The 14,301-nt window shown below is 38.5% G+C and overlaps 1 protein-coding gene across 1 annotated transcript in view; it reads right to left on the bottom strand.

Moving 5' to 3' along the window:
• pcxa (pyruvate carboxylase a) overlaps positions 1 to 14,301 on the bottom strand; it is a 153,659-nt gene that overhangs the window by 108,957 nt on the left and 30,401 nt on the right. Inside the window, exon 7 of the mRNA XM_016228863.1 lies at positions 10,240 to 10,358. Coding sequence (XP_016084349.1) covers positions 10,240 to 10,358 — 119 coding nt within the window. The remainder of the gene's footprint in view (positions 1 to 10,239; positions 10,359 to 14,301) is intronic.

Raw genomic sequence — 14,301 nt, 5'->3', positions numbered from 1 at the left:
AATATCAGTTATATAAGTATTTAAGGATAAAAGACTCAAGTTGCTTTTAAAATATTCACGAGTCATTTTCCTCGAATCGAGTCAAGCCTGGAGTCATTTCAGGTCGAGTCTGAAGTCTATAAAAATGCGACTTGAGTGTGACTCGAGTCCGAGTCACTAACTCGAGTGCCCATCTCTGATACCTACATACACAATCGACAGCTAGAAAGAACAACAGATAGATCGAACAATAGCTAGAACGACAACAAAACTTCAGCTAGAAAGTATGACAGAAGGACAGAGCAACAGAGTAATAGCTAGAAAGGACGACAGAACGACAGCTAGAAAGGACGACAGAACACAGTGACAGCTAGAAAGGACGACAGTACAACAGAGCGACTGCTAGAAAGGACGACAGAACAAAAGAGAGACAGTTAGAAAGGATGACAGAGCTACAGCTAGAAAGAATGACAGAGCGACAGCAAGAAAGGACGACAGTACAACAGAGCGACAGCTAGAATGGATGACAGAACGACAGAGCAACAGCTAGAAAGGACGACAGAACAACAGAGCGACTGCTAGAAAGGATGACAGAACGACAGCTAGAAAGGACGACAGCAACAGCTAAAAAGGACAGCAGAACAAGAGAGCGACAGCAAGAAAGGACGAAAGAACGACAGAGAGTGACAGCTAGAAAGGATGACAGAACGAAAGCTAGAAAGGAAGACAGAACACAGCGACAGCTAGAAAGGACGACAGAACGACAGCTAGAAAGGACGACAGCAACAGCTAATTCTGCAACTACGGGCACTTTTAAGCAGCAAGAAAGGACGAAAGAACGACAGAGAGTGACAGCTAGAAAGGATGACAGAACGAAAGCTAGAAAGGAAGACAGAACACAGCGACAGCTAGAAAGGACGACAGAACGACAGAGCAACAAAGTGACAGCTACAGTTGTGGCCAAAAGCATTGGCAGTGACTTAAATTTTGTGTTTTGCAAAATTTGCTACTTAAGCTGTTGTGGTGTTCATTCACATTGTTTCTAGATTATGTCACTGCCAATACTTGTAGAAACAATGTGAATGAACACCACAACAGCTTAAGTAGCAAATTTTGCAAAACACAATTTATGTCACTACCAATACTTTTGGCCACGACTGTAGAAAGGAAGACAAAACGACAGAGCAACAGCTAGCAGGGACGACAGTACAACAGAGCAACAGCTAGAAAGGACGACAGTACAACAGAGCGACAGATAAAAAGGACGACAAAACGTCAGAGCGACAACTAGAAAGGATGACAGAACGTCAGAGAGCGACAGCTAGAAAGGACGACAGCAACTGCAAGAAAGGACGACAGAGCGACAGCTAGAAAGGACGGCATAACGACAGATCGACAGCTAGAAAGGACGACAGTCGTTCGCATTAACTCCTGGTCTGCACACGCTCTCTGTGGAATAGGAATTGCGGCATATGTTTCCACATTTCTTGTTAGCATCTTCCATTTACCGCTGTCTCGTTTGTATTTGGCCAGTTTGGAGAAAGCCTCACAAATACAAACCTGACCAGCCGGGCGTTTGCAATCACGGGAATTAGAAGACATTTGTACAAACGCGGATGGGTGACTTGAATAGAGATGGCTCCAGATTGGCAATGTATTATTTGGTTTCCCAACAAGGTCAATCACTCAACATGAAATTTATTTGCTGAATGCAGAATATACTGTATTTTTCAGTGCTCAAACCTGCCAATCTAAAGCATGATCTAAAGGAAACGTCGTATGGCGTTTGATTAAATTTTTTGAATTAACAGACTTGTAGTCTAAATAAAACAACAACAACTGTTATTGTTATTACACTTGAATACAAAGCTTTGTATTATGCTTGTTATAGAGTGTCGTCACGTGCACTACCGCCAGTGGCAATAGACCGACGTGGTTGTCACGGCGACTGTCACAGTCCTACGACAGTGACCACTAGAAAGGATGACAGAGCGACAGCTAGAAAATGACAGAGCAACAGCTAGAACGGACGACAGAACGACAGAGCGACAGCTAGAAAGGATGACAGAGAGTGACTGCTAGAATAATTGGCAGAATGACAGAACGACAGCTAGAAAGGATGACAGAGAGCGACAGCTAGAAAGCATGACAGAATGATAAAACGACAGCTAGAAAGGATGAAAGAATGACAAAGCGACAGCTAGAAAGGACGACAGAATGACAGAGCGACAGCTAGTAAGGACAACAGAATGGCAGAGCGACAGCTAGAAAGGACGACAGAGCGACAGCTAAAAAGGACGACAGAGTGACCGCTAGAAAGGATGACAGAACAACAGCTCGAAAGGACGACAGAATGACAGAGCGACAGCTCGAAAGGACGACAGAACGATAGAGCGACAGCTAAAAAGGATGACAGAGTGACAGCTAGAAAGGACGACAGAGCGACAGCTAGAAAGGACGACAGAACGACAGCTAGAAAGGACGACAGAGCGACAGCTAAAAAGGACGACAGAGTGACCGCTAGAAAGGATGACAGAACAACAGCTCGAAAGGACGACAGAATGACAGAGCGACAGCTCGAAAGGACGACAGAACGATAGAGCGACAGCTAAAAAGGATGACAGAGTGACAGCTAGAAAGGACGACAGAGCGACAGCTAGAAAGGACGACAGAACGACAGCTAGAAAGGACGACAGAGCGACAGCTAAAAAGGACGACAGTGACAGCTAAAAGGGATGACAGTGACAGCTATAAATGACGACAGAACGATAGAGCGACAGCTAGAAAGGACGACAGAGCGACAGCTAAAAAGGACGACAGAGCGACAGCTAAAAAGGATGAGAGTGACAGCTAGAAAGGATGACAGAACAACACAAAGCGACAGTGAGAAAGGACGACAGAGAGCGACAGCTAGAAAGGACGACAGAACGACAGCTCGAAAGGACGACAGCTAGAAAGGACAACAGAATGATAAAATGACAGCTAGAAAGGACAACAGAATGACATAGATAAAACGAAAGATAAATAGACAGACAGATAGACTTAATAGACATACAAAGGACAATCGAGTGGCCACTCAAATTCAATAAATCTCTTGTCTTTTCCCACAAATGTTTGGGTCTGATTTCAATCTTGAATATTTCTTCCAGTCTGCAGAGAAATAACATCAGAAGAGCACAGTTGAGCCCCTGTGCAGATTAACGGGAACACTGTCCCTCACAGTCTTATCTCTGTTCAGAAGTGTGTGCAGTTGTCGGGTCCAACCAGCCTGTTTAAACAGCATCATTACACACCGCTGTTGACAAAGCGCTTGAGCCGATCACCCTGTGGTTACCTGCTGCTAAGGAAACGCACACAAACACTCCTGGAGAGGGATGCTGGCACGGATCAAGTCTCTGCCATCACATAGACGGCTCTCAAGGGCCCCCTAGGAACGCTTGTTTTTTATCTGCTCCATTCAGAGCCAAATCAGAAAGGACAGAAGCTTTACACATCAATACCACAACAAATCCAAACAACTAAAATCACGTTGACGGTAAACAGCGCTCCATTATCTGATCCAACACTATACAAGCAAAAGGTCATAAGACCAAACCCACAAAGGAATGAAATCCCCCCCCCCCCCCGCCCCCGGGCGGGGGAGGGGGGGGGGGGGGGGGCACTCTGGCCCCCGGAGAGAGAGCAATGGGTTTGTGTGGGTAGGCCACATTCAGTTTTCAAAAAAAATCAGTCAGTCAGTTTCTTTCCTCCTACGCTATTCCCCTCAAATTCATATTTGACCTTTAATTACCAAGTCTTATCTCCAGCTAACTTTCACCCTTAAAACTTTTGGCATCTCGCACGTTCCGTAATGATCTATACCATTAGTTGGCTGTCCATTAAAAAGTAAATCAATACACTTGCAGAAAACACACTACAACAATGCACTAATGTCTCGGCCCGTTCCCCTGTTAGGTGAGAAAGGTTCATCCGTCTCATTCATCTTGCTTCTCTCTCCCAGTGTCTTTTTCCTCGCTCTCTCCTGCACCTCCGTCACTCCGTCTTTCCAAGCCCCCTAATGCCCTTGTCCAATCTCTTCCCTGCAAAAATGGACCAATACAAATGAGCAGCTGCAATTTAGCAACAACCCAAAGTAATTAGAAACCCATTACCAGGGTCACCCAGAGACAGTGCACCCACACACACACACCAACACAAAGATCATGCACTCTCTCTCTCTCACACACACACACACACACACACACGCACACAGAAAACAAGAATGAATGCAGAATGAGCGTGAAAAGTCACGGCATAACTGCACAGCTGTGAGGCGTGGAAGGAGGCAGTGAGTGAAGAATTGAAGCACTCAATCAACTCTTCGCCATGCACTTGCTGGCTTCTGCATAATCAAGGAGAAATGGGGAGAGTAGTCTTGCGTAGCCAGAATTTTGAGCATCAGCATCAAGTCTGGTCCACGCAGAAACTTGTTCTAGTCAAAGGGTCAGGCTCATTTTAATTTAATTTAAAATGTAATTTAATTTAAAAAAATCTATTTATTTTAATGTAATTAAATTTTTCATATCAGCTATTTATTAATTTGCACCAGTGTTTGTATAGTTAACTAAAACTCTTACAAAATTTTGAAATAACGCAGAAATAAAAATATATATAAATATTTTAAAAATGTATTAATTAATTAAAAGTTAAAAGGACACTTAAAAGCACTAATAAAAATGACAAAAGCAAAAAAATATACATATAAAAAATATAATATAAAAAATACTAAAATAATGCTGATTAGTATATGGGTGTTTCTGCAACTACGGGCACTTTTAAGTCCCAGCAGTGAAATTTTAGATTTATGTTAAAATATGATGCTTTATAAGTATATTCACAGTGTCATTACACACCTTGACAAAAATATAATTAATGATTAATGGATTTCATTTAAAATTCTGAAGCATTTATAGGTCCAAACACCATTTTTGTTAATGTCCCACAACTCTGGTCACAATGTTGAGATACGTAAAATAAGCTAATTTAATTACAATTTACATTATTTCAAATGGAATGGTTTAATATACATATACATTTACAGCATCTTAAATATTTTTGTATTATTTACTGATAATTTTTAATGATTTTTTCAAATTTAAATGTGCCTGACCACACTTTTGGGTCCTTACAGCAACAATGAAAAAAGGCTTTTATGATCACATTTTATCAAAGACAAAGAAGTTTAGTTTCTATAGAAACAGAAATTAACACATGAGCACATTGCTGATAGACTGGGTCACCTCACTACCTCACTCACAAGATCCAAAAAATATAAGGTAAATATCATCTTTTCTGTGTCAGTATTTATTGTGTGTCCTTACCATACAGCTTAGTAATTCTGTACTTTGAACTACATTTTAAAAATTAATTTATATTATATTATGGTTTAATTCATGTATATTAAGATGCTAAGATGCTAAGAGTCAAAACTAATGTAGCAGACCTTGCTAGCTGCCAATTAGCTGCAATATCAGCAAAAATTTCATTTCCGCAACATGTCTTTACCGCAGCAAATTTAGGTGTTGCGGTAGAGACAAGTTTGAGGTTTACTGTCTATTATAAATTATATTTAAACATGACATTTTGTAACCCTAGATGAGACCAAATTCATCAACAATAAGATCAAAGAAATGCAGAGAGGAAATGAGAAAAGACCCAGTGGTATGCAAAGTATCTGCAGAAGGAAAAAGAACGTTACAAAAAGAGAAAGGAAAATGGGCAGATAAAGAGTCTCCCAGCTGACAAAAAGAGAGAAAACTCTGAAAAGAAGGCAGTGGAGGATAAATAAAAGAAACCAGAGGGCAAAACACAAAGTACTGCATGCCTCAAATCAGTACACAAATCAAATCACTTTAGGAGACAATATTTTTAAAACATGAAAACCAGTTTGAGTTCTTTACTGCAAAACTAGTACAATCTTTTACACATGCAATACCTTCTGTTTTCTGTTTATTTTACTGTCATTCTGTACAGTAGCCTGTTTTTGATTTCATGGCACTTTAACATTGTGTCCTTACCGACACAATATGTCATTACCGCAGCTCTGCTTTATTAGATTTTTTTAAATATCAGCATTTACAAAACTGCACAAAATTTGAAAGCTACTGAAATATTAAATTTTTATAGAAATTAAAAAAGAAAAATTTATATAATGAACGTTATTGTAACGTTGCGGTAAGGACATTTTGTAAGAAGAGTTTTTAAGAAGAGAAGGCAATTTTGTTGACCTTTTTATATGCATTACAGACGCTGATGGTTGAAATTAAAATTCACAGGGGTTGATTTTTCTAAATTTTGGAGAGTCAAAAGTGCCGTAGTTGCCCATATATATGCATGTTGTTTAATATATTGTAATATAATACTATAGTATATTATATTATGTTTCCAAAATGCCATTCATCTGCATATTGAAGTTTGTTGGCGAGTCATGTCATAACATAACATATAACATAACATAACAACATAAAAGACATTGGAAATATAAATGTTAATTAATAAAATAAATGTACAAATCAAGTAAATATAATTAATACTAATAATTATAAAATTACTGTTACAAATATTACTTGGCAATTACAATTTGAAGATTAAAAAACTCATAACCTTTTGAAATACATTGTAAAAGATTTAATGCGCAATTGAATGGCTATTTATTTAGTTTTGGAATATATTGTAGAGCTGCCGCTATGCAATGATTATCCTAGCTAACGATTAGTCATTGATTTAAGGCATTTTATGATATTAATTTACGGTGTTGTCACATTTATTGCTCTGCACATTCAGAGGGCTGTGGGACACAATATAATAGAGCCCATCACTTGGCTAATATCTTTAAAACAGAATATGTAGGCTATGACTTACACCAACATAAGCCGACATATGACTTAAATTTACGGGCTTATGTACCGCTCTCATTCGACCCCAATATATTATACTATAACAAATTTCATTATACTGTAATAAATGTTGATACCCGAACCAGACTTTCTTCTGGTGTGAAATTACTTATTTTTTTCCTGTCTGCTGCCTTTCATGCCACAACTTAGGATAGTTGCTAACGAAAAGAGCCAATTAGATTGAATTTTTAATTAGATTTTTTTTCAGCAATATTCATTACAAACTAGACAGACTGTAAATTGTCCAAGAGAATGATAGTGAAACAATAAACCAGAACTGACAGGAACAGATTAGTACTAAACAGCTGTATTTTTCCACCAACTATCACTGTGGTCAGCTGTCTTATTACTGTCCTAAGACTTTCTGACCCGAAAGAATGACAGAAAGATGGAGGAGATATCAAATTATGAAAACATGATGGGTAATTATGGGCAGCTGGCATATTTTATTACCTTGCCAGTGGCATGGAGCGACAGAGTGGCAGAGGGTAATTGATCTTAATTACTGTGCCCAAATGAAGGTCATATCACCGACACAGAGAATGAGACTGGGGGACAGATGAAAGACCAGCTGCATACAAATACACAGCTGAATATGATTGTCTCAGGATCAACAATACACACACACCAGAGATTAAAGAGAAAGTCATTGGCAGGAAGAGTCAGGAGGAATAAGGCTGTTTTTATTGGAGTCTGAAACGGCTCGTCACAAAGGAGAACCTATTTTTCCTGCCCTTTCGTCTTGCTTTAAAGGCCTACACACACACACACACACTATGAAAAACCAATAAAAAAAGCACTCATGTCATTTGCATGCTTTAATAAACCCATATGACAATTCAGACTGCTTCAAAAGCAAAATACAAGCCAAATAACGCAAATTTCAGTCACCTTAATGGAGGGCAAGAGGGAGGTGTTTTAGCAAAAATAGTGCAAAAATGTATGTTATAACTATAAACTATTGTTTAAAAGTTTGAGGTCAGTAACTATTTCTTCCAAAAATGTTTTTATTCAGCAAAGCGACACTAATGACATTTATAATATTATAAAATATATGGTTTCAAATAAATGCTGTTCTTTTGAACTTTCTATTCATCAAAGAATCTAAATCACAGTCAATCATATTAACCAAATCAAGTATCATGTTTCCACAAAAATATTAAGCAGCACAACTGTTTTCAAATTTCACAATAATAAATATTTCTTGAGCACAAATCAGCATATTAAAATCATGTGACACTGAAGACTGGAGTAATGGCTTCTGGAAATTCAGCTTTGCCATCGCAGTAATAACATACAGTGGGGCAAAAAAGTATTTAGTCAGCCACCAATTGTGCAAGTTCTCCCACTTAAAAAGATGAGAGAGGCCTGTAATTTTCATCATAGGTATACCTCAACTATGAGAGACAAAATGAGAAAAAAAATCCAGAAAATCACATTGTAGGATTTTTAAAGAATTAATTGGTAAATTCCTCGGTAAAATAAGTATTTGGTCACCTACAAACAAGCAAGATTTCTGGCCCTCACAGACCTGTAACTTCTTCTTTAAGAGGCTCCTCTGCCCTCCACTCGTTACCTGTATTAATGGCATCTGTTTGAACTCATTATCAGTATAAAAGACACCTGTCCACAACCTCAAACAATCACACTCCAAACTCCACCATGGCCAAGACAAACTATCCAGTATAAACTTTCTGTATACCTTTCAGTATAGGGAGCAATCCCTGCTAATAACTAGTTGCTTATTAGCATGCCTATTATTAATATTGCTGTTTATTAGTACTTATTATAAAGCACATATTCTGTACGACCATATTCTACATCCCTAAAACTAAATATTATTAAACAGTAATTAGGAGTTTACGGAGTCCTTAAAATAAAGTGTGACCAAACCTTTCTAAAGTCAAAATATTTCAAATGGTCCAGATTTTTCTGATGCTGACTTCTTAATTTTGGATTATGAAAATAGTAATAATTTATACAACATAAAAATACATGCTGAAAAGAGTGTGAAGGACAGGCATCAGAGACAACATGAATGCACATGGTGTGATCAGACTGGTCAAGTTTCAGATCTGAAGCGCGAGTGTGAAGACTTGATCCCGGACCAGCGTAAAAGCCAGCAAGTTATCAGAGCAGGTGGGGTGTAGAGTGACTCAGTATGAGGAACAGAAGGTGGCTGCTGGTGAAGGTCTTGGCATACAAGCCCCACTGCTGGCTAGAGAGCTGGAAATCAAGTTCATTACAGTCATATGCGCTTCCAAGGCCACTCGCTCACAGCTGGGTTGCCACGCGATGCCAATTGCAAGCTGACAGCTTCGATTTCATGCGACAAGATGGACATTTATAATGAATGGAGCCCTGGTACGTCTGCACAGGCAGTCACGCTCCACGAATTCACTAAGTCGGAACCAGCAGCAAAGATGGAAAATTGTCCAGAAAGGTTAGAATCACATGTATTCATCCAAGAGTGCGTGTGTACAAACTTACAATTTTGACACATTAATTAATCCTTTGAGCTTTTAATTATCTTTTCTTTTTCCTTTCAGCCCAATATTTAAAAAAATGTGTTGGCATCATGTGTTAGAAGAATCACCTTTCCCCCACCTCTATATTCAAACTAACACATTTCACTCTCCTGTGTGTCTTTTGCTTCTGGGACGAAAAAAATGATAACAAACCACTTCCCTCCTCTCCAAGGCACACTTCTATGTGAGCTTTTTACTAAAATGAGGAAGGATGCGTATTAGATACAAGCCCAATGAGAATCTTACAGGTTTCAAAGGGTCTAAGATGATGATGTCTTGCACTTATTATCATGTTTTTTTCACCACTGACATTTTAACAGCCGGAGTACAATACAAATTTTGAGTGTAATTAGTGTTATGGGGCTGCTGAACATCGCCCCACAGTTATGCAAGTTTAATTGCATTTGGCCACAAAAAATGTCTTCATAAATGTCAACGAATATTTAGCCGAGTCATTATTTTGGCGAAAAAAAGCATATCTTCTCAGAAACGAAATGTCAGACAGTCAGGTGGTCAAAAACGGACTCATTATGCATTTTATAAACACTTGGTTTTGTGTAAAAAATACATTATATATAAATATTTGTGAGGCTCAGATATGTCAAGAACACCGGCACAAAAAATTGAAAGATGAATGATGAATTAAAAAGATTTTTACTTTACTTGATTTTATATATTATATATATATAACCTTAATTTTATGAAGCTACGGGAATATTTTTTGTGCACAAAGAAAACAAAAAATAATGATATATTTAATCAAATCAATAAATTATAAGAGACAGAGAGACACTCACTCTGTGATCTCCTCAGTAACCGTGTGCTCCACCTGCAGACGGGAGTTGACCTCGATGAAGTAATGTTTACCGTGTTTATCCACCAGGAACTCCACTGTGCCTGCGTTCTCATAACTGACCTGAGGGAAGAGATGGAACCGACTGAGCTATGATCAATACAAACTTTTAAAAGCTTCACAGGCACAATTTACATCCTCATGAAAAATAAAATCAAAAATACTACGAAATCAAAAAAATATATAATTTTTATTTGGCACATGTAGTGTTGGGTATCGAAACCCGGCACCAATATGGCACCAGTACCTATGTAACCAGTATGTACTAGAACCGAATCAGAATGCAGATTTCGGTGCCATGCTTGAGTGACTGATTGAAATATTTGTCCTCTGGTTCTCCGAAACGGACATAAGAAGCATCATCACCGACACCGCACGTGAAAAATAATTTCCCGACTGAGAAAATGCATGTGAACTCAATTCGGAAAGCTCTAATAATAAAATCCAACAAATCTTTGTAGTAACGCGAGTGTCCACGCTGTTTTCACATTCCGACTTAAAAGCACAACTCACAAAATGAGAGTATCCGAGGAGAGCGTGAATGCAGTAATTACACTTGCTCTGATGGAAACAGGTAGCCTTCCGTTAACAAAGCTAAACATGCTTAAAATAACAAGCCTAAAGCTAAACTTCTCTTGTATTCACACACAACACCAGTCAAATGCTTCCTTTTGTGATCTGATGTGGTTTCTTGTCACAGAATGAGGCAGAAAATATGTTCCATAGGCTAAGTTATATCGATTAGCAATGGATTGTAAATATACTTAATTATGAAAATACCAGAGATGGCTTGAATAACACAGATAAACTATATTGTCGCAGTCGATTGTTAATTGTCTTTGTTTTATCATTCAAAATGTTTATATGTTGTTTACTCAGTCACAGATATAATAGCATGTCTTTGTCCATATAAAGGATTTCCTGGAGGGTCATGAGTTCCGCTAGTTCTGTGACTGGGTATGTGGATTTTCTGTGCGAGGGCGCCCTCTGGTGTCCAGTATGAATGACACAGACATCATGTGTTTATAGTGCTAATGGCCAATCCATAATTTTTTGGGGATTTTTTTTTTAAATAAGTATCGTTTCAGGCACCGGAACCATTTTAAAAGTATCCATTTGGCACCAGCATCAAACGATACCCAACCCTAGGCACATGGTGTGATGACCGAGTTTCGTAGCAAATAATCTTTAAAGGGATAGTTCACCAAAAATTTAAAATCCTGTCATATATTACTCACCCTCATGTTGTTCCAAACCCAAGACGTTCGTTCATCTTCAAAACACAAATTAAGATATTTTTGATGAAATCCGAGAACTTTCGGACCCTACATAGACAGCAATGCAACTGACATGTTCAAGGTAGTAAGGACATCATTAAAATAGCCCACGTGACATCAGTGGTTTAATCTTAATTTTATGAAGCTACGAGAATACTTTTTGTGCATGTTACGTTCCCTGGGAGTTGCTGTTTTTGTTTTTATTTTTTTCTTGTTACTTGTGTTTTCTTTTTCCCCAACTCCTAGGTTTCCGCTGAGTGGATGACTCACCGCCAATCATTATTAGGGTGTTCCATACTGCGGTGAATCAGCTGATGGCCCGTGGCTTTAAAAGCTTCCGGTGCGCTCTGCCTGGGGGGCGAGGGCAGCGCAGCGAGCGCTGTTGGGGTGTGTAGCGAGACTTTTTGGCTGTGCTCTGAGTGGAGAGCCTGTGTGAGCTCCCGGGCATCAGCGTGTGTTTTCGATTTGTTTGAGTTGTGCCTCACTCCTGTGTATCTTCTCGTTCTCGAGTTGCTCAGTATGACTTTCATGTCTTACAACTATGTGCCGAATTGATGGTGAGCTTATTGAGTTTTCTCGTTCTCTAGGTGGGAGATGAGGGTAGGTAAGCTTAGTTGTAGGTTACATCTCTTGCACGTAGTGAGACCATGTTAGATACACTAGTCAGTGGGTGAGCGCCTCTTGTGTATTTCTTTCTGTTTTAGTTAGTGTAGGGTATTTAGGGCGTCGCCTACACCGAAGCTTTCGTGTTTTTGTTTCACATTTTTATTTTGTTAGGATAGGTTAGTGGGTTTGGGCGTTTAGTGTAGCCTTGTTTGGTTTTGTTTCTTTGTTGATTTAGGCGCCACTCTATCATGTCTCTCCCTTTTTGTTGGTTGGTTTGTATTACACTTTTTATTTTCGGTACTGTAAATATGCACACGCGCTGCTGGTGTGTTGTTGGACAGCTACGTGAATAAGTTGCTGCCTTCTGCCATTTGTAGAATAAATTACTGTCTTTTTGCCATATGCTGTTGTCGTGGCTGTGTTTTTCTGCTCTCCTCTCCATTCATCGAATTCATTTTTTTTTTTAAATGTTGCGGACCAATTCCCTAGATCTCGAAAAGACCGTAACAGTGCACAAAGAAAACAAAAAATAACAAATTTATTCAACAATTTCTTCTCTTCCATGGTAGAATTTGATGTGCATTCACAACAGCATTTGTGTGCTTTCCTCTGCTTGTAAACAAGGTGCAGCCTATCGGGGTTCTACGTCAGAATGCCAGCTCATGCGTCGTGATACTCTCGTGAATGCACGTCGAAGACCGACACGGAAGAGCAGAAATAGTTCAATAAAGTTGTTACTTTTGTTTTCTTTGCGCACAAAAAGTATTCTCGTAGCTTTATAAAATGAAGGTTGAACCACTGATGTAGCATGGACTATTTTTTAACGATGAACGAAGTTCTTACGAGCTTGGAATGACATGAGGTTGAGTAATTACTGATAGAATTTTCATTTTTGGGTGAAATATCCCTTTAAAATGGCTGATTAGATAAGTGTGACCCTAAAAAAATATTCACAATGGTAATCAAACTTTCTTCTAAACCACCACAGGTACTAGACAATATTGAAAAATTGTGTACATAATAGGATTTAAAACCATCTTGTATCCATTTAAAACCGTTTAGGCTTACATTTTATATTAGTTTACAATTAAAGTTTATATTTCGTGAAGATGCAAGCAATGAAGCAGTTGAGATTTGTGAATAAAGTTGGACATACAGTGGGTACGGAAAGTATTCAGACCCTCTTAAATTTTTCACTCTTTGTTATATTGCAGCACTGATTTTTGGAGGAAAAAACGGCACTCTTCGTGTGATATTGATTAACTATATGAAATGAAATAAATGTATACATTTTCTGCCCCTATATCTTCAATTTTGTGATCATTCTAAATGCATTTTAACAGACTGAATCACGCAGTGACAGAACGCAGTCTAAATGTGCGTGCAGTAGTCTAATCTACTAGACTTCAGGGCACTCTGGAGTGTTTTATTTGTTTTTTGGCAAAAAACTGATAATGTCAAATCGCACATTGTTAAAACAACAATTACGATATTATCGCAAACGATATATATCGCACACTCCGCACCACTGTCTTTTTGGCTAATTTGTGCAAAACCTCTTGCTAAACTGTCAAAGCTTAATTTTAACCACCAATTCAACGATGCAAGTATTTATCTTACCTCTACATCTTTGTGAAGGGTTAATGTCGAGATTTTATAAGCTGCTAGTTTGGTCTCCCTAGGCAAACACAGCTTACACTGCATAATAGAGCATAAATATGGCCAGGGGTCCACTTCATTTCCTTCGAGTTCAACTTCAGCAGAATACGACGGGGTTTCGTTCTCAACTGAGTCTGCACCAAAATGCCTGTCTTGTCCGTCTGCATCTTTCTTGTGATTTTAGCGCCAGTTTCCTCTCCTGCCCATTATTTACTGCAGTAGTTTCCAGGGAGCGATTTTGTTTTAATTTAATAATTAATGTGTTTTAAAATGTAGCAAAGTACAATACTTCAGACAAAATATACTTAAGTAAAAATTACAGATTAAAAAAATTACTTTAAAAAGTAGAAGTACACAAAAAAGCTACTCAATTACAGTAACGCGAGTAAATTTAATTCGTTACTTTCCACCTCTGCATGTACAGTAGTGTGAAAAAGTGTTGGCCCCCTTCCTGATTTCTTATT

The sequence above is a fragment of the Sinocyclocheilus grahami genome, unplaced genomic scaffold (assembly GCF_001515645.1).
Source record: "Sinocyclocheilus grahami isolate Dianchi unplaced genomic scaffold, SAMN03320097.WGS_v1.1 scaffold344.1, whole genome shotgun sequence".
NCBI lineage: Eukaryota > Metazoa > Chordata > Actinopteri > Cypriniformes > Cyprinidae > Sinocyclocheilus > Sinocyclocheilus grahami.
The sequence above is the reverse complement of the archived record's forward strand: the minus strand, read 5'-3'. Positions and strand labels throughout refer to the sequence as shown.